Below are 19,748 nucleotides of genomic sequence, written 5' to 3'. Positions count from 1 at the left end.
TTTTTAAAGTGTCATCTAATTAGCCTATAATTTTAGACTAACGATATCTCGAAAACTATCGGTTTTGTGAAATTCTCTTACCTTTTCAATAAAAATAATTAATTTTTTTTTCAGATTATCAAATTTCTGAAATATGAGAAGAATTATCTATTTGTAGAATTTTTCAAAAGGTATGCAGTCCAAAAGCAACATGTTCACAGGGGAAGGCCAAAACCAAGCACACACAGAAAAAAATATGTGAATTTACTCGACACGCAAAAAATTAATTACATGTAAACTCAGTTGATGTAAACTTGAGATTCGTCGTAAACGGTTGAATCACACGTAAAATCATGTTTTGAATTGCATTTAAATTTAAATGTTTAATGACGTGCAAAATTGTTACATCATAAATGATGTAACATTCAGAAATATTTTTTTGTGTGCAGGTAAAAAAGTAATTTTATGTTTTAACCAATTTTATTCAATAAAAGTATGATTCTTTGAAACAAAACAGTTGCATCAAATAAAGAACAACAGTGACATGAATCGAAACACAAATCTCCCCACCAAAGCCCAACATCCCCTACCCAGAATTCCAGATGTAGGCGCATGCGGCACACGGTTATGTTGATTAACTTTTATGCGGAAGAGGAATCCCAGCTCTCCAAAATGGGCTCCTTTTGTTTGCTAGGCGCCTCTTCCTATGCTAAATACATAATTACCATAAAACTATGCCCATCTCGCTCTTTCGCACTTTCTACCCCTTGACTTTCTCTCTCTTTCCCCCGTGAGTGAGGGGTTCCCCGGAGAAAAGGGTTGCCCCGGCTGGCCGGAATTCCAGCCTGGATGGTTTTCCTCGGCGGAAATTCCCTAATTATTTCCGCTTTCGCACGCAGGAAAGCAGAGCGGCACACACATGGACAAACAGAGCTGTGTTGATGTTTTCACGGGAAGAATAGGTAATCCTATTCGTAGTTATTAAGTAAATAAAATAATTTCTAAATTTTCCCTCGTTGACCAGAGATTCTGGCGCCAGGGAGGGATGATCTTCGGGGGGAGATTTTCTACCCAGCCAAGCAGAAGCTGGCCAGATGATTTGTGCCGTTTATGTTTATGACTTTGGGATTTCTTTTCTTCGGTTTTGGGTTTGTTTGCCTCTTTAAATAATTTATTGCCCACCTCTTTGTCTCTCTATCTGTCTCTCTCGAACCGTGGAAATCCTCGGCGAACTTCCCGCATATGGTAAGCAGTTGTTGTTTTCCCATAGGAATTTCTCAGCCAAATTACCATTCGTTTTTTTACCAATAAAATTATATTTATCCTTTAATTTACCTCCTTATCAAACGATGTGCTGCAGAATTCCCTGCCGAATGAGCGACTCGCACTGCAGCTTTGGCAAGTAGTGCTGACTGTTCTTTTTCAGCAGCACGATCTCACCACTTTCCAGCTCGAATTTCCCGTAATCGGTCAAACAGCGAACCTCGATAAACAGGGACTTTGGCGGTTTGATGTCGTTGGTCAGATTCAGCCCGTGGCCGTCCCCGATCGTCATCATGTAGCTGGCGAGAATCTTGGAGTAGTTGTTGAACCACTGCAGCTCCGGTTCCGTGAGGTTGGCCTTGATGTCCTGGGGCAGGGTCGCCCCCAGATGCCACCGGACCTTCTTCAGCTTCTGCAGCCGGTTGTACAGATAGGCCATCAGGCAGCGCTTCTGGCGGCCGATCAGCTTGTGACGGTACAGAATCAGCGGATAGAACCTGCGCTCGCCCGACTGGTTATAGGTGGTCCTGCAAGAAAAAAAGGGGGAAGAAAAAGAGAAATTCAAAACCCCCTCATAACATGAAATCACTCACGCCGGAACAGCATCAATCAGCGCGATCAAACAACGGAAAACCCGTCTGTCCCGTGATCTCGAAAAAATGCGTCACTACTTTCTCAGAATGATTCGCGCGCGTTATGATTGTTTTGCATGCGCCGTAATGTAAGCAGAGTTGATCGTCACAGTAAAAAAAAGTAAATCCGGAAGGTTTTATATTACCTCAATAAAGACTCAAAAAGTGGTATTACATAGAAAACGTGGTTCTATAACACATTTTTAGAAGCACATTTATCTGACATAAAAGATTTGCCCATTCCTAGCTGTAATGACATCATTAGGGTTGTTACGGAAAAGTCGAGAAAAAATCCGCGCCAGATCCGCGCCGACCCCAAAACCCAATCCGCGCGAAATCCGCGCCATATAAAAAAATCGCTACAAACATAGAAGAGAGTAACATAATGAATGAAACTTTAAACGATAAAAAAAATAATACAGAAGGCATTTGGATCAGTACCGTTGATCAGTTGTGGATTCATATCCCTCCTGTACCAAATGGAACCTTTTTTGCCATTTCTGAAACAATATTAGCATTTTTTGCAACACTTTAAAAATCGTTGCATTAAAAACAAATTCAGAAAAAAAAATTAGAAAATTAAAAAAAATTAAAACCATAAAATAAATCACCAAATAATAAAATCTAGGGATTTAGTATTGATAATTCTCGCCAAAACTTTACTCTGGAAAATGGAAACACGAAATTTCTATTATTTTCTTCTCTAAATTTCTCTGAACAAAAATATGACTCCGAAAATGATCCGAGCTAAGAAAACGGCAAAAAAATAATTTAATAGTTTAAAAATTGAATACTTCAATAATTTAATAATTTAATAATTTAATAATTTAATAATTTAATAATTTAATAATTTAATAATTTAATAATTTAATAATTTAATAATTTAATAATTTAAAAATTTAATAATTTAATAATTTAATAATTTAATAATTTAATAATTTAATAATTTAATAATTTAATAATTTAATAATTTAATAATTTAATAATTTAATAATTTAATAATTTAATAATTTAATAATTTAATAATTTAATAATTTGATAATTTAATAATTTAATAATTTAATAATTTAATAATTTAATAATTTAATAATTTAATAATTTAATAATTTAATAATTTAATAATTTAATAATTTAATAATTTAATAATTTAATAATTTAATAATTTAATAATTTAATAATTTAATAATTTAATAATTTAATAATTTAATAATTTAATAATTTAATAATTTAAGAATTTAAGAATTTAAGAATTTAATAATTTAATAATTTAATAATTTAATAATTTAATAATTTAATAATTTAATAATTTAATAATTTAATAATTTAATAATTTAAAAATTTAATAATTTAATAATTTAATAACTTAAGAACATTCTTGAAAAATAAAAGATTAACAAAAAAAATATCAATTGTCATATTTTCGTAATTTTTCAATTTAATAATTCGTACTTTTTACGTTTTTTGAGTCTGTAAGTTTTGACAATTTCAAATAATGAATTCTATTTTTTTTATTATTTGAATATGTAAATTCTGAAATTTAAAATTGTTGAACTCCAGATTTCTTTTTTTTTATTTTAACATTACAATTCGCTTTTAGACGGAGATTTTAGCAGATTTCTAAGTGGATTTCGTTATGTTGTGATAATTGGGAGTAGAATCAATTCTACCTCAATCAGAGTGGCAACAGATTTTTTTCAATAAACCAAAAATTTAAAAAATTAAATTTTTATATTGAAAAAACATAGAAAATCTAAAAAGTTTCATAGCTTTAAATTTTTAAATTTTGTAATTTTTTCGAATTTTGTTACTTTGATTTAATTAAAATTGGTATTTATTTGAATTGTTAGGCAGATGTTTTAAAAATAATGAATTATAATGTTATGTTAAATTTATACAACAAATCGCTCCTTGAAGATTATTTCAAAGTTTCGTATTAAGAAAAAAAGTCAATAATTTTTAGAAGAAAATTTTCTTCATTACCAACTTCTTAGAAATTGGTGTTTTCGCACTCATCGAATAAGATTGAATTTATTTAATTCCTAATAATATTTTCCTTTGTAATTTGAAAGAAATTCTATCGTTCTCAATTATTTTGTTTATCAAAATTGCTATCCGCGCGAAATCCGCGCCTGAGCAAAATTAGCCAGCAAATCCGCGCCAGATCCGCGCGATACGCGCCATCCGCGCCATCCGCGCGATCCGCGCCGTCCGTAACAACCCTGCATCATCTACGACCTTAAGGTGACACAGGACAACGCCATATTCACTTAGAGTGTTCTGAGTCTTGTAACACGCAGAAAAATGTTTTGTAGAATCAGCCTGTACGAGGTTTGAATCAACAAATTTTTTGTTGAATATAATCAACGCCGATTTTGCGTTGAAACAAACCTTGATTTTCTCAATTCCACAAAAGTCCTTTGTTGTTGTTTTGAAAAAGCTGCTTTGACGTTTAGCGATGATTCAACAAAAATCATGATTTTCAAATCAACAAAACGTTTTGTTGATTCAAATATGCCTTATTTTTCTGCGTGAAACGATAAATAGATATCGATTTCGAGCAACAGTTTAGATTTTTTTTATTGAACAGAAGTTGTGTAAGAACTGACATCCCATTTCACCTTAAGCTCATCGAGAAATATACTGCTAAGGTGAAACGGAAAGACGGCGCCATATTGAAACCACGACTCGAGATTTTGGAAGCACCTTTAAGTAAAATGCCGTAACATACGATGTTTTGAATTTTGCAGACGCTAAATAAGTCGATAGCAGATCTGTCGAGTTCTGAAATTGGTTTAAGTTGATTAGAAGTTGACTGGGAACTGGCATCCCGTTTCACCTTAAAATGAGTGCAGACGTACATAAAGTTGAATTTTAGGTGCAAACTTAATTTTTTATTTATCGCTTAAAAATACACTGAACGCCCGGTGGTTGGTCACTTTTCGTTGGACACTTTTCGTTGGACACTTTTCGTTGGACACTTTTTAGTTTTACCGTCAAACCAAAAAGTGTGGAACTGTCACTTTTTTCACGAAGCTCACTCACTCTATCAAAATAAACGTTTGATCACGCAGAGAAATAAGGCATATTTGAATCAACAAAACATTTTGTTGATTTAAAAATCAAGATTTCTGTTGAATCAACGCTAAACGTCAAAACAACTTTTTCAAAACAACAAAAGATTTTTGTGGAATTGAGAAAATCAAGGTTTGTTTCAACGCAAAATCGGTGTTGATTATATTCAATAAATTTGTTGTTGAAACAAACCTCGTACAGGCTGATTCTACAAAACATTTTTCTGCGTGATAGTGTGTGAGCTCTGTGTATACCCTCTACACAAACTAAAAATGGACTAAATTTGACAACAATCTATGTCAAACCATCGGGGTTTCAGTGTAATAGAAATATATTTAATTTAATTAATTAATTTAATTGTACTCACGCAAGGGTGTAGTTGCTATCGTAAGTTTCTGTTATGATCTCCAAAACGGAACGAACGCCATCATCCTAAAAAAAGTAATTTTTGTTTTTTTAGGAACAATCTGATAAATTGAATAATTAACTAACATTAAACGGAGGAATCGTTTCGGTGGACCGTGTCAACTCCCGCACCAGTTCGAAACCTTTGTCGGTGGTCATTCTGCCTTCCCTTGGCTAATTTAACATTAATCAACAAAGTTATTTCACTTTTTAATCCACGAATTACACTAGCTTAAATACGCACTGCATTAAATTTTAGTTTGTTTTGAATGGTTCGCGCGCTTTCGTTATTTTGTTTGTCTCTTCTTCTTTGCGTCAAAATGTCAAGTAGCGTGCACAAGGTTGATAAAGTACATGGTGGGAATTGTGTAGGGTAGAGTAAGCATTATTTGAATTATTTTTTTTTTATTTCAATCAATAAAAATTTAGTTTTCTAGTATTTTTGAAATCGCCTTGAGTCAGGACACACAAAAAGCAATAAACAAATGTTTATTGGAACTTTTAAAATAAAAACTTCAGGATTGTGATTTTAATTGTTGAAAGCAGAATTTTACAAAAACTCAACATGCATTTTTTTGTGGTACATATCCAGAGCAACATTTGAAAGGGGCGGTACGACATTGCTCTTACGGCCTTTCATTACACGCGTTTAAATGGGACGAAAGGCCGTAAGAGCAATGTCGTACCGCCGCTTTCAAATGTTGCTCCAGATATGTTGAAATGGTTGAACTAAATAAATGAATAAACAACAACAGCAATTTTACACAGTATTCGGTAAATAAAACGAAGTTTTCATGATGCAAATATAATGTTTTAATAGTCAGTCAATTACTTAAAATTAGTCAGTTTCTGGACAGAAAACGCAAAATAACTTCAGGAAGAAGAAAAATCACTTCTCCGCAAGCAGCTTCGTCCGAACTTGCCACCGAAGGTCGGAATGGCTGTTCTCGCCCGGCAGTTGCTTCTTGAACTTGGTCCACTCTTTCTGGTACGCATGGTACAGTGACACCGGGTCGTTCTTGCGGAAGCCCATCGCACTGGTGCTTCTCGGTCGGATCCCTAGAAAAAAGCGTGATTAAAATTCTGCCGTTTAAAACAATTTTCAAGCATATCTTACACATTTTGTTCGCTGGATCGGAATCTTTCTCTTTTTGATGTTTCTTCGCTTTCAACGCCGTCACTGCTGGAAGGTTCTCCTTTTCCTGCTCCCGACCCGGCAGATTAGGATGGTCCACCGCATCCGGGAGTGGCGTCTCTCCTCGGGAAACCTTCTCCGCTGGTGGTGCCGTCGAACTGGCGGGAGCGGTTAGTCCCCTGGAAGAACCACCAGCCGACTTCCGGTTTATCTTCGCATTGTAACTGATTGTGGTCAGTGTGTGCAGTCGGTGGAATGTGTTCATATGTTGGGTGGCCTGTTTCAAAGCTTCCGGGTGAACCAGGGAGTCGAGCGTTCGGGTGTCGAACTTGATCAGTTTTCGCAGGTCTGAAAAGATTATTGCTTATGAAAACAGCTAAAGCAGCGAGATTCTTAAACAACTCACCCTTCTGGAATTCCTTCAGCTGTTCCGGCGTAATGTTCCGGTAGCCGAGCTGGTTCAGGTGGCTCAGGATTTCGCGCGCGTCCAAAGGAATGGCCATAGTTTTATCGATAAACTCGTAAATCTTGTAAAGTTCCGTTACATTGAGGGGCAAGGTCGCGTTTGTTTACGTTTTGCTTCGGCGTTGACGTTTCGTATTTGAATGTCCGTGGGCTATCGTAGGCTTTGAAAAGGGCGTATAAGAAAAATATCAAAAAATAACAATTAAAAACTATTTAGGTTTTTTTCAATCTAAACTGCTGTTTTCTTCATTTTTTCAGAAATGGTAGAAATAATTAGGTTATGGGCTTTACGCCTTCTCCAAATATTATTCTAGAATGGAGATCGTTTGCTTCAATGTATAGATGGCACTACAAAACGAACGATGTTGGTGCCATCTATGAGAGAGTAGCTGTGTTAGGTATAGCATCATCGTCATTTTGGCGCATATTCTGCATTTCGCCCAAAGTGCTGCAAAATTGCAAAATTGCAAAATTTGATTTTTTCAGCACTCGTCGTGTTTATCCAACCCGTTAAACTCCGTGAGATAAATGGACAACTCGAGTTGAAAAGGCTTCTTTTTGCAACTTGTTGTATGAACTTCTATTTAATAATCAGTTTTTTGTAGGTGGAAAATTTATCCATCATCGATTTCTCATGTGGTTGGTGCCATCATCACTTCGGACTAAAAATTGGATACAATGAATTTAAAAAAGCACAGTGGTCGACAGCAAAAAATCTGGAAAAATCTGGCAAGTCACTTTCCTTAAGCCCATTAGCAAAATTGTGTTAAAAAATTGTGTATTTTATCATAAGAGCTTCTGCAAATAAACAATATAGATTAATTTATCTAAATCTGAATGAAATAAAGAATTATTGTTTTCAAATTGTCGCTTAAAAATCTGGCGTTGAAAAACAAAAAAAAACAGAATATCAATCCTTTTAATTTATCAAAGAAGGATACTTAAATAAAACCAAATTAAATCTTGTACATGTTTAACAGTCAAATATACTCTCAAATATATAAATAACTGGCTAAGTATTTGGAAAATTTCACTTCTTAAAATCGATTTTTCGGATAATCGAACCGATTTTTTTTCTAGTTTTCTTATGTGTGATTGTTGAACATAAGTGTTCCCCCTTACACTACTCTAAACTAATTTAGATTGTTTAAAAACCAAGATGGCGACAAAAAGGCGATGATGATATATTGAGAAAACGCATGTGATAATTTAACAGGCGATCTACAACTAACATTTGACTAAAATTGGAATTTCAAAAATCAAAGAAAAATAAAAATATAACGAAATTTTTTTTCCTGATTTGATTATCCGAAATCTCATACAAACCTTCGGATAATCGAAACCTCGGATAACAATAACAAAAAAATAAATTATTGAAAAACAAACACAAACGAATGGCAGAATCCATTTCTAAATTATGATGATTCAAATAATTGATTAACGTTTTTGAACATTTTTTGAAAGTAGGAAATTGAAGAAATACTTGAGAAAACTTTGATTTCTTGGACAAAATGTGATATTTTGCAATATTTTTACACTTAATCAATTTTACAATCGTTACAGGTCTTCAGGCATCTACAGGCATGAGGGTTGAAAAATATGCACTTCATTCTAAAACTAGGACATTTTGTTGAAACTGTAGACAAAAAAATAAATCGAAGTGTTTTTTTCACTTATCTGTCGCCCCATATTTCAACCAACATTATGATGTATAGATAGAAATAAATTGGACATAGTGATTTATTTCGAAATATTTCTAAATATTTCTATATATTTCTAAACAGTTTCATGCAAATTCATTACAATCTTATAGAACACGAAATATTGAAGAAAATAAGTAAGTGAGTATCTTAGAAAAAAAGCAGAGCAAATATCTCAATTTATGAATAATTTGTATTTTAGATATTTTTTATTTCCTTTTAATGCACATTTTTTCCATACCCTTGAGACTCCATTTCTATGATCATTTTATATAATTCTAAAAATTTAAAATTGATAGACAAATATTAAAAATACGTTTCTTGAGTTATAAATTTACAAAAATGCCCTGTAACGCAGACTAGTGTTGCATGGTGATCACCTTTTTTTTTTTTTACTTTTTGTAAAAGGATTGTCTATTGTTCTTTTCGTGTATTTTTTTTGTTTTAAAAATTATTTACAATCTTTGTCACCATAAAAAAAATGGCCAAGTGGCCACTAGATTTCCACTCCCACCATGTGTGCAAACTTCATGTAAATATAATTCATTAATTTTCATGCAATCTGGTGTGTGCCACAGTGCTCCTTCCCAATCCAAGCCCACAGCCCACACACTCCCCAACGTTTCTTATTGATTTCCTTTGCTTTCCTCGTCGTTGAAATGCAACATCGCGCAACGCCGCCATTTTTTTTCCTTTTTCCATGGCGTTTCTTGCATCTACTTAAAATTAATAGTAATTAAAACCGACGACCGGTCGATGGTGGCCCTGGCTACTGGTTTTCGTGCCCTCCGGGAGGGAGGGACCTTTTTGCCTACGACGAAGACGACGACGACTCTGAAGTAATTTCTCGCAGGCTCATGCTGGTTATCATCATCGAATCATCTCCTCTCATCACCGTCACCCGTCACGAGGATGGAAAATCGATCGATTGCCCGCGCAGTCAGTGCAGTGTTTGCATAGAAGACGCGGTCGTTTCGACCTCTCTGAGCGCAGATATATATATCTGTGAGTGAGGTTTACAATTTGCGATTTAATCGTTCTTACACATACGTAGTCAACAAGGACTCCTGGTCCATGTCGAGCCACTTAGATGGAGAATTAAATCACGTTCGCATCGGAGCATAATCACTTTTATATTGATTAATAAGCATCAATTGGGAGCCATTAACCAGATGATCGCAGTAGCCTGATTTTTACTTGGTACAACCAAGTAGGCGTTGCCATTATCGAACTATTATAAATAAAGGTCGAGATCGCTAAAATCACATTTTCCTCTGTACACACTGCACACGCAATCAATCTCTTGGTGGCCTACTACACAAGGTTTGTTTTTGCATAGCCTACTTGCCCGGCCAAACTTCAAATTACTACAGATCTTGATTTATGACTTTAATTGGTTCGGCTAATAATGTGCATACCTGACGCGCGACCTCCGCGAAGTTGTCACTGAGCTATGGTTTGCTGGCCAGCATACTGCGATTTACTGCTGATGGATTGAAATCATTGGCACAAGGATTTGAATTTGCATACCTACTTTAGTCATTTAAACTTAAAATTGTTCCAATATTTTCTTCTTAGTTAGCACGTTGCAAATATTTTATGTTAAGTTTACGTTGCCTTTAACACTGGTCTGACTTCTTAACTTCTGCCTTGAATATAATACCAGGAATGGCCCGTTACTGGTAATTCTTGAGGAATTACAATATGCAGTACCGGATTTTCTTTCTGCTATGTTTTATCAATATTTTGAAATGTTGGAATTTAATGAAAGCAAAACAACTGAGATGGTGTATAATGCATTTTAAAATACTTTTTCAATTTAAAAGATTAATCAAAAATGCTCTAAACTGCCTAACTTTGATCAAATTTGAATTATTTCAAAGAAGACGCTAACAAGTTGTTAATCGTTTTAAGTTATTTATTACTTCAAATTATAATTTAAATATATTTTTATTTAATAAGCACATTTTTTGTTTAAAAAAATAAAAAAATAATAGATTCAAGTAATGACTTTCGGATCAAAACATGCAATTTATTAAATTTCCTAATTTTCATGTTGATGTGCTAGGAGAAATTTAGTTTTTTTAAACTTCATGGTGGAGCATGTCAACATATTTTTTTTAAATAGAAATAATACAAATTTATTCAAAGTTTTTTCTCAAACCATTTCCAGAATATTCCCGAACATTTTTTGGCAAATAAACATTTTTTTTTGTTTAATTTTTACATTATCAGAAATTTACAAAACACCTGTTTTTTTAATATGAATTCATTGATTATTCTATTTTTTGTCAGTAGCAAAACTAGTACAATGAATTTTTATTGTTTTTTTTTAACTTAGCTCCGCTACATTAACAAATAATTATAATCGAATAGCTGAGACAATTTTCTGCAAATTTTGTTAGAGATTGTTGATCGTACTGTTTGTTGGTGAGATACAGGCTTTTAAGGTGTAAAATATGGCGAATAAACATGGTTGATAAACTGTCCTGTTTCACCTTAAAAATGATGGTGTTTTGTTCCCCCGATGAGATTTTCTTAGCGTTATCTAATTAGTTCTCATTTTCATCTCAAATTCTCGGAAACTTTTGGCTATTTTTTAATTTTTTAAATATTTTTTTAACGAAAAGAGCAGAATTTCACGAATTCACTTGAGATGAAAAATATCGGCTAAGAAAAAATAATTTTTAATAACATTAGAATTCTAAGAGCCCTTGTCTCAGCAATCTGAATTCCGATCAACAATGTCTGAAAAATTAACAAAAAAAATTTTCACAGCTTTTCGAAAATATTTTTTGTTGGGGTGCGTTTCCTTCATGAAGTCTTTTTACATTGCAAAAAAGTTAATATTTTTCAAAATAATTTACATTAAAATGCCTAACACACGAAAAAACGGTGCATTTTGCCATTGCGATTACAAATAGTAGTTTATGCAACAAGTTGCAAAAAGAGGATTTTGTCAGCACGAGTCGTACATTTATCCAACGAGGCTCACCGAGTTGGATAAATACGAAAAGTGATGAAAAAATCAAGTTTTGCAACGAGTTCCATACAACATTTTTTGCAATTCCAAAAAACACACACTGAGTGAAATTTTAAGTCAAATTTTCATGTATCATTTATTTTCATAAATCATTTAAATCAAAAAAATGTTGAAAAGTGTTACTTTTCGAAACAAGTGCTGAAAAGTTCAACTTTCAACGTTATCAGAAATGCAAAAAAAATTGTATGGAACTCGTTGCAAACCTTGATTTTTTCACCACTTGAGCATGAGCATGAGCATGAGCATGAGAGACCACCCATGGTTGTCCTTCTCCGTTGCTGAACAGGACCGTAATATCCTATCAATACAACCGGTCATACGCTTCAACGATCTAATGGTGTTTCCCTTATCAACAGCATGTATGAATGCGCTGAAAAGATAAAACATCAAGATCATCAAAACTAGATCTGGAGCAAATAGGTAACAGTCGTTGGCCACCAACGGCGCCCGCCATGTCAGTTTGTAGATCTCGGGGGATTGGGACGGGAATGTTAGTTAGCACAGGTTGCTACCAAGGGTGGGTTCTATACGATATCCACACCCCCACGTGTGCCGGAAAACTACTTCTACTTGGGATTTTGTTAGTGGGTAAGGGTAATGGCCAGGATTCAACATAGAGGATGATGATGCGACCCAATAATCAATAAATTTTGTTTAATAGTTTGATGGATTATGAATTCTCAAGGCAAACAGTCGGATGATGCGGATGAGACTCTTCCCGGTTATTTGGTGTTGATTTAGAATAAATGATTCAATCTTAGACAGCCGGCTGTGGAAAGATAAAACCAAATAACATTCGAAAAAGCGAAAACCGCCCGGATAGAAAAACAAACGCAATCGGGGGGACAACAAAGACGGAAACGGCAACGAAAATCTTGCTTGATGACCGCGACGCACACCGTTCAACTTCACGAACGCAACTGTCAAACTCCGCGAAACCGCCCGGCAGGCTTGCCACAAATACAGATTTTTCAGCACAGGCCCGAAACACAAACGAATTTTTTTTTACAGTTAAAATAAATTTGAGCAGTTTTTGTTAAATTGGCCATAAAGATAAACATTGTTAGCATCTTTTGGCATGTTCAGTTTTTGGTAAGAATATTATTCTTTAAAGTTATACTCGATTGAGTGTTTGGTATGTGCCAAAAAAATCTGTATTTGTGGCAAGCCTGCCGCCCGGATAGAAAAACAAACACAATCGGGGGGACAACAAAGACGGAAACGGCAACGAAAATCTTGCTTGATGACCGCGACCCGCACCGTTCAACTTCACGAACGCAACTCCCTTGATTTTTTCACCACTTGTCGTATTTATCCAACTCGGTAAACCTCGTTGGATAAATGTACGACACGTGCTGAAAAAATCTTCTTTTTGCAACTTGTTGTATAAACTATTATTTAAAATTTAGTTCGATTCTTAATTTTTTTCCCAAGCAAAAATATTTTTTCAAAAAAATATTTCTTTGGAACCAGGTTTTGCACAATCCTAAACTGTAGCGCAAAAGATGTTTTTTTAGTCAAAACATTTCGAAAATTAAAAAATGGGGCCATTCATGCACCAACACGGAGAAAAAAGAGTTCCCAAAATCGTGAACAAGCGTTCATGAAAATGGAAACCACAAACAAAGTGTTCAAATCCCATGGTACGATTTTGAAAAACGTACCATGGCATTTGAACACTTTGTTCGTGGTTTCCATTTTCATGAATGCTTGTTCACGATTTTGGGAACTCTTTTTTCTCCGTTTTCCGTAAGTGAACATTTTAAGGAAGGAGGAGTTGTCAGGGGTCCACCCAAAAAAGAAAAGATATGCAAATTCCCAAAAAAGTTTCCATGTGATTATGGATGGTCCCAATACGTTTTTTGGGAACTCATCTTTTAGTGATAAAAAGCGTAAAAAATCTCGATAAATTTGTGACACTGTATAGAATTATTCAGTTTAAAGTGAACACGTTGAAACCATGTCTTTAATAAAATAATATTTTTTTTAGGTGATAAAAAATTCAGAAAATGCATTAAAGTTCGATTCAGAATTTGTTTAATTCACACCACAAACAATTGCATAAATGAGTTCATACTTCCTTTTTTTACTTTTTTTACATTCTATTTTGTTTAATGATATAAATAAAGAAATACAAAACTTTAGGAATTTTGCCTCCTTTCCTTATTTAGTATTGGGTTTTTCGATATTCTCAATAAGGGACCATCCATAAACCACGTGGACAATTAAGGGGGGGGGGGTGTATGGCGATTGTCCACGCTCCATACAAAATTTCAAAGGCAATAAAGTTCTATCCAACTGAAAACAATTAGAAATGCATTTTCCCGCATTAAAAGTCATATTTAGCTTGTCTGGGATTGATCAAAAATATTTACATTTTTTTTGTGTAAATCTAATGTATAGCACCGCAAAAAGTTTTTTTTTCGGCGAAAAAAAAATCAATTTAATATTTTCATATTTTGAACATATTTTGAATGATTGGAAAACAACGGGGCAAGTGCATTTTGAAACACTTTTTTCATTCAAATCTTGAGACCATGGCTTGTAATTTAAATTTTGGTATTTTTTTATTTTTTGGCCCCCCCTCGACCTCGACCAGAGTCGAGGGACATAAACTTCAAAAAATATTTGCAACTGCCTAATTATTTAGTATATTTTATCATAATTTCGTTGAATATCAGTAAGAAAAGAAAACGTTTCCAGTGGATTGAATTTTCAAACAAATTTGTCAATTAAAATTCTTTACAAGTTGATATGATTTCAGAACAAACTCAATTCAGTTTTCACACTCGAACTTAGTTGTTATTTCCCCGTCCAATTCATTTATCTCCGCGTGTGTTATTTACGATCTGCAGGACGCGTTTTTTTGTTCCTGATTAAAAACGTAGTTTTTTTTGCTGAAGCTGTGAGGAGCAATTCCGTCCAATGCAGCAGCCCAGAAATTGGTTCTTCGTTAGAGGGCACAAAATAACATAAAGAAAGAAGTCATTTACAACTTTTTCGGAACGTTCCATTGCTTCCACCGAGCGTGTATGAGTGTGTGTGTTTGCCCTCAAGTTTATATGAAAAATGTATTCCTAGATAAAGGAATTTTGAAAAGAAATTAAATTCATTCGGTGGTGGTGATGGTGGTGGTAGCGTGTGGTACATAAAATATGGCGCGGGTTGTATACGGTGCTCTCACCCCCACCACCACCACACACATTGCTCCGTGGGTACCGACGAAAAAGTTTTATCTCGAAATTTATAAGAAAACGAGTAACACAGAAGGCGCCATCCCCTGATGGGTGGGTGGGGGAAAGGTTTTTGCATGCAGCGCACTTCTATTTGCGATGAAAATTGGAAACGAACAGTGCTTTTGCCGCCGCCATTTCCGACCCAACACCACCCACCCCCACCTCTTGATTGGCTTTCTTCCCACTTTTTTTTTACTGCTTTCTTCGGATGAAAAACGACGACGGAAACTATTTCCATTTCCACCTTCCCAGCGCACAGTGGCAGTGGCAGCACACAACCACAGAGAGTTTATGTTTTTCTTTTCTTGAGCAGCGGCGAATCCAAGCAAGCTTCGACGGTCGGTTGGCCGCTTCTTCCGATGCGATGGGAGAAATGGAAATAAAGCACAAGAGAAGAAAAATAATAAAAACGAATCCAAGCAATCTGCCAAAGGGGGGACGTTGAAGGGGAGGGGGGAGTTGGGGGCACAGACTACTTGGACCGCGTTGCTCCGCCTTCGCGCATGACGGGTGGATCCGAACCGAACTTGAGCCGAAGTCTCGAGAGCACACCACCATCATCATCCAAGTTGGCGGTGTTTGTTGTGTGTGATTTTCAACGAGAGGAGAGCTTTTTTTTCCCGGCGGCAGCAAACGCGGAGTGCGCCATGAGAAAATTTGCGCGAGTATTGGTGAAGGGGGAGGGGGAAGGGGGGGTAATGCTTAATGCTTGGGGAGCAGCAGCAGTTCACGGTTGGTGGTGCGTGCTGAAAGGCTCCCGCTGCTTTTGGCTTCGAGTCATGTGCTGCTGCTGCTGCTCATCCTGAGGCTGCTGATCCAAGCAGGCCACGGGATTTTCTGGTGTTGATGGTGTTGTTCTTGCTGCTAGTCTTTTGGTGGCGTCAGGACTTACTTTGATGGCTTCGGATTGGGCAGGATTTCTTAGGTGTGTCCGAAGGAAAATAACACAAGTTTCGACATATGCGATGCTTATCATTATTATACAATTGATTAAAACCACATCTACTTCACATTATTATGATGTGAAGAAAAAGTTCAAAAGGCTTAAGAAGTTATTTTCATCGAAAGTGACTAGATTTCTATGTTTTTGTCTCTTTTGAACAGAAATAATTTAACTTCAATTTGTTTTTGTTTTAATTTTTTTTCATGTCAAAAATAAGCTTTATCGTTGTTAACAATAATATCACAAATTTAAGCCTAATTTTAATCGTATTTTTGGTAGGATAACGACTCAATTCAATTCCAATTTGTAAATTCTCACTATTCAAACAATTAATTTTGCGGTTGTTTTGATAGAAACTTGTTTTCTCACTTCTCATTATACTATTCATGGCTTGATAAGGGCTGGAAACGCCTACGTCATCACAAAACTACATTTTAATTAGTTAAAAAAAGTACAGCAATTACCTGAAAGTGATGTTAATCTCTATATGCAACATGAATAAAACTGTTATTTGTTAAGGAATAAGGATAAAAGGTTTCCAATAATAAATATATTGTATATTTTTTCTCAATTTTCTTTTAAATTTGAGGGTTTGAATATTTCTAGAAGAAGTATTAAAACGTATTAGCCAATTCATTACATATAAATAAGGCAGAAAAATCGATGATAAAATACATTGAAAAAATAGAGAGCCAAAAAAATATTTTCTCAATAAACTTCAAAACTTTGAAGAAAATCGAAGAGCAGTAATTGAAAACTTATCAAAAGCGGATACGTTTACTCGAATTTTGATTGTTTCGTCCATTTGGTAGCTGTCAGTTATTCCAATTAGCGAACTTGGATTCGTTAGTCTGAATGCAGTTCCATTCCAATAAACGAATTCGCTCTGAACTGTTCAAATGTTCAGTATATTTTCTAAAATTATTTAATTGTTTTGTAAAAAAGTTAAAATAATATGCACAGCATCGCAGAAAATGTTTTTTCTTACACAAGTAATTGAAACTAAGATTTTTTTAAATCTTGGAATGGCAAAATTAATGCTGTAGTTATCTTAATTGGAATTTTATATTTTTTGTACCCTTATATAAACAAGATAGATATTTGAAGCGACCTTAGAAGTGTTTTATTTTAATTGTGAAAATAGGGTATTCCTCAGCAAATGATATAAAAACAAATACAATATAGTTTAAGACAATCTAATACTGCAATAAACAAAATTATGGTTTTATTGAAATTTGAAATTAAGTTTTTTATTTATCTTATTGCTTGTTAAATTTGGATGTATTTTTCAATGAAATGGTGACAGATTTTGTGACAAAAAAGTGTAATTTTACATCAGGAACGTAATTTAATTTGTTGCTTTATTGGATACGTGTTATATTTTCATCAGTTTCTGTTTAATTTTATTTCAAACTCATTGTTTCAGTGAAATTACTCAAAAAAGATGTAATATTCAACCGACCAAATTTTCAACTATACAGAATTTAACTTTTATTTCTGTGTAGAACAAAATGATGCCAATAAGCAGCTGTTTTGCAATAATATCAGCAAGAAATTTGATAAAAAAAGTATTTATAATTTTGTTTTATTTTAAGAATAAAAAAACAACTTGATAGTATAATTTGACACCTCGATATTGCAAAATCAAGCATTTAGATAAGATATGTCGATTTCAAATGTACTCGTCAAGATCAGTAAAAACTCAACAATTTTTGTTCAAGAAACACACCCACAGTAAAAAGCCGAGAGAATAGATCTACCAAAATTAAATGGAAGAATAAACCTCTCGCGAGCGAACCATCAAGAAATTGTGTTCATTTGTTCATTGAAACAGTTCATCCCATTGAGTGGCTTATATAGAGGAGAAAATCGTGACGTCAGAAATGAACTCAAATCACTCAAAGTTCATTTTGTGAGTGACTTTAACATTTTGGCCTAGTTTGACAGCTACCTCGTCCCCAGGTTTTCTGTGGGAGAGAAAAGGAGGCGTATACTTTCTGAAAATCATACCTGTCAAAATTCCTAGCCTCAAAATTTTGTCGCGAGTTGCTTTTCTCCTCTATTGCAAAATGACCATCTCATAGTCATCGAACTTTGGTGACTGATACGGTAAAGGTGCAGTTCGATATGTCAAAGGTCTTTTGTTCGAGTCTCGATACTTTTTTTTGTTTTGAAAATGAACCCATGAGAATAACGCTCTCGCCAATCTTGGGGTTTATTCTCTGTGTCCGTTCACAGTTCATTTATACTACCAGATCGTGTTCTTTAATCTCTCGGGTGGGTGCACTAAAAACAAGAAAAAAATTAAAAAAAAACGACAATTCTTAAAAGTTTATTTAATTTGTAATTGTACACAGTTTCAGCAGAGCTACGGTGGCTGTCAGGTTACGGGTTTCGCTTTGATTGGTTCGATTCCTATCTGGCTCGACAAAGTCAGATCCCTTCAAAGAGTAAATTTACTTACTGAGAATCCTTACCGGTAGGGGATGGGTTTCGACTAGCGGCGTACTGGATTGCCAATTCAGAGGTAGTGAGTTTGATTCTCGTACAGGGATGCTGAAGTTTTAACATTAAAAAATAATTTTGGAAGGTTGAACATTTGGATGGTTGAATAATACCAAATTTTTGAGTAATTTTACCTAAAATAATGAGTGAAAAAGTTGATTTCAATAGAAATTGCTGAGAATTCTACTAATTTCTGAGGTGAAATTAAACATTTCTGACATTCCAGACAGACTCGATTATCTGAGGGCCTTGGTAAAATTTCACTTCGGACAAAGTAGCTGTCAAACAAGGCCAAACTGTTAAAGTTACTCACAAGATGAACTTTGAGCGATTTGAGTTCATTTTTGACGTCACGATTTTTTCCTCTATTGGAAAAATGTATTTTGTAATTCAATAAGCAATCAACTTTTCAAATTTGACCAAAATGGGGTCGCAGAACTTGAATTCCATGTTAAAAGTAAGAAAAAAAAATTAGAAAAACATATTTAATTGTTCATTGTTCATGATTCAATTATTCGAAATCCCATACAAACCTTCAGATAATCGATCTTCGGATAATCGAAACTTCGGGATAATCGTGTCCGGACTGTATTATAATATTTTTTTACTGTATATTTTACGCAGAAATATTTTTCTAGTTTGTTCTGAAATAGTGAACTGCTTTTATATTTTTTGGTAAAAATAAATGTGTTGAATACGAACAAAAATTGAACAATTTTTGAGTTACCAGTTATTTTATGTAAATAACCATTTAAATTTGAAGGTTTCGTGTATTTCCAAAACCGTGTAATCAACGTCCGAAATAATAACTTTCAAACTCATTTCAACCAACAATTTTGACCAACTCTTGCCGTATGTCTCTTCTTTGCCTCTCCACCAACTCCAGTCTTGTGGTTCTTTCGAGAGATTTCGGCCAACGCGGCTCCTCGCTACAAAACCAGGTACGGCACCAGGACCAGCACGTCACGTATAATTTCCCCCCGACATCTTCCCCCTTTCAATCTGTCCGACAACGACGACGATGTCCTGAGTGCTGGTGCATGGCATCCAAGTAGCCTGAATGATGATGCACCACCACCACGCCGCGCTGCCTTGAAGAGGAGGACAACACGCGGAAAAAAAAGCAGGCTCTGCTGAGAGGCCAACTCGGGCTGGTTGGCCCAGGGCAAAAGCAAAGGCATCCTGCGATCCTTTCGTCGTCATCGTCGCTTCCCCCGATGGTGAGTTCGTTTGGATGTGTGCACTATGTGGAAAGAACAACGGGTTTCCGGGTGTATGTGTGTGCTCGATTTCCAACGAATAGTGGCCTTAGTACTTGTGTGTAGTGTGCCACCAGCAGCGGTTCAGGATGAGTTTCTTCCTTTTTTTCG

The 19,748-nt window shown here is 34.9% G+C and overlaps 2 protein-coding genes across 2 annotated transcripts; both read right to left on the bottom strand.

The window, feature by feature from the left end:
• Nucleotides 1-1,042: 1,042 nt before the first annotated feature.
• LOC120418162 (DNA replication complex GINS protein PSF1-like) lies at nt 1,043-5,639 on the bottom strand. The gene is made up of 3 exons (XM_039580463.2): nt 5,439-5,639; nt 5,314-5,378; nt 1,043-1,769 (listed from the first exon to the last, which is right to left on the bottom strand). Exons 1-3 carry the CDS (start codon nt 5,508-5,510, stop codon nt 1,322-1,324), a joined length of 585 nt encoding a protein of 194 aa, XP_039436397.1. The 5' UTR covers nt 5,511-5,639; the 3' UTR covers nt 1,043-1,321.
• Nucleotides 5,640-6,146: 507 nt separating this feature from the next.
• Nucleotides 6,147-7,090, bottom strand: LOC120418308 (uncharacterized). Its single transcript, XM_039580639.2, has 3 exons — nt 6,893-7,090; nt 6,469-6,834; nt 6,147-6,410 (listed from the first exon to the last, which is right to left on the bottom strand). Exons 1-3 carry the CDS (start codon nt 6,987-6,989, stop codon nt 6,241-6,243), a joined length of 633 nt encoding a protein of 210 aa, XP_039436573.1. The 5' UTR covers nt 6,990-7,090; the 3' UTR covers nt 6,147-6,240.
• Nucleotides 7,091-19,748: the final 12,658 nt, after the last annotated feature.

This window comes from Culex pipiens, unplaced genomic scaffold (genome assembly GCF_016801865.2).
Source record: "Culex pipiens pallens isolate TS unplaced genomic scaffold, TS_CPP_V2 Cpp_Un0001, whole genome shotgun sequence".
Classification (NCBI taxonomy): domain Eukaryota; kingdom Metazoa; phylum Arthropoda; class Insecta; order Diptera; family Culicidae; genus Culex; species Culex pipiens.
This window is presented reverse-complemented; position numbering and strand designations above follow the sequence as displayed.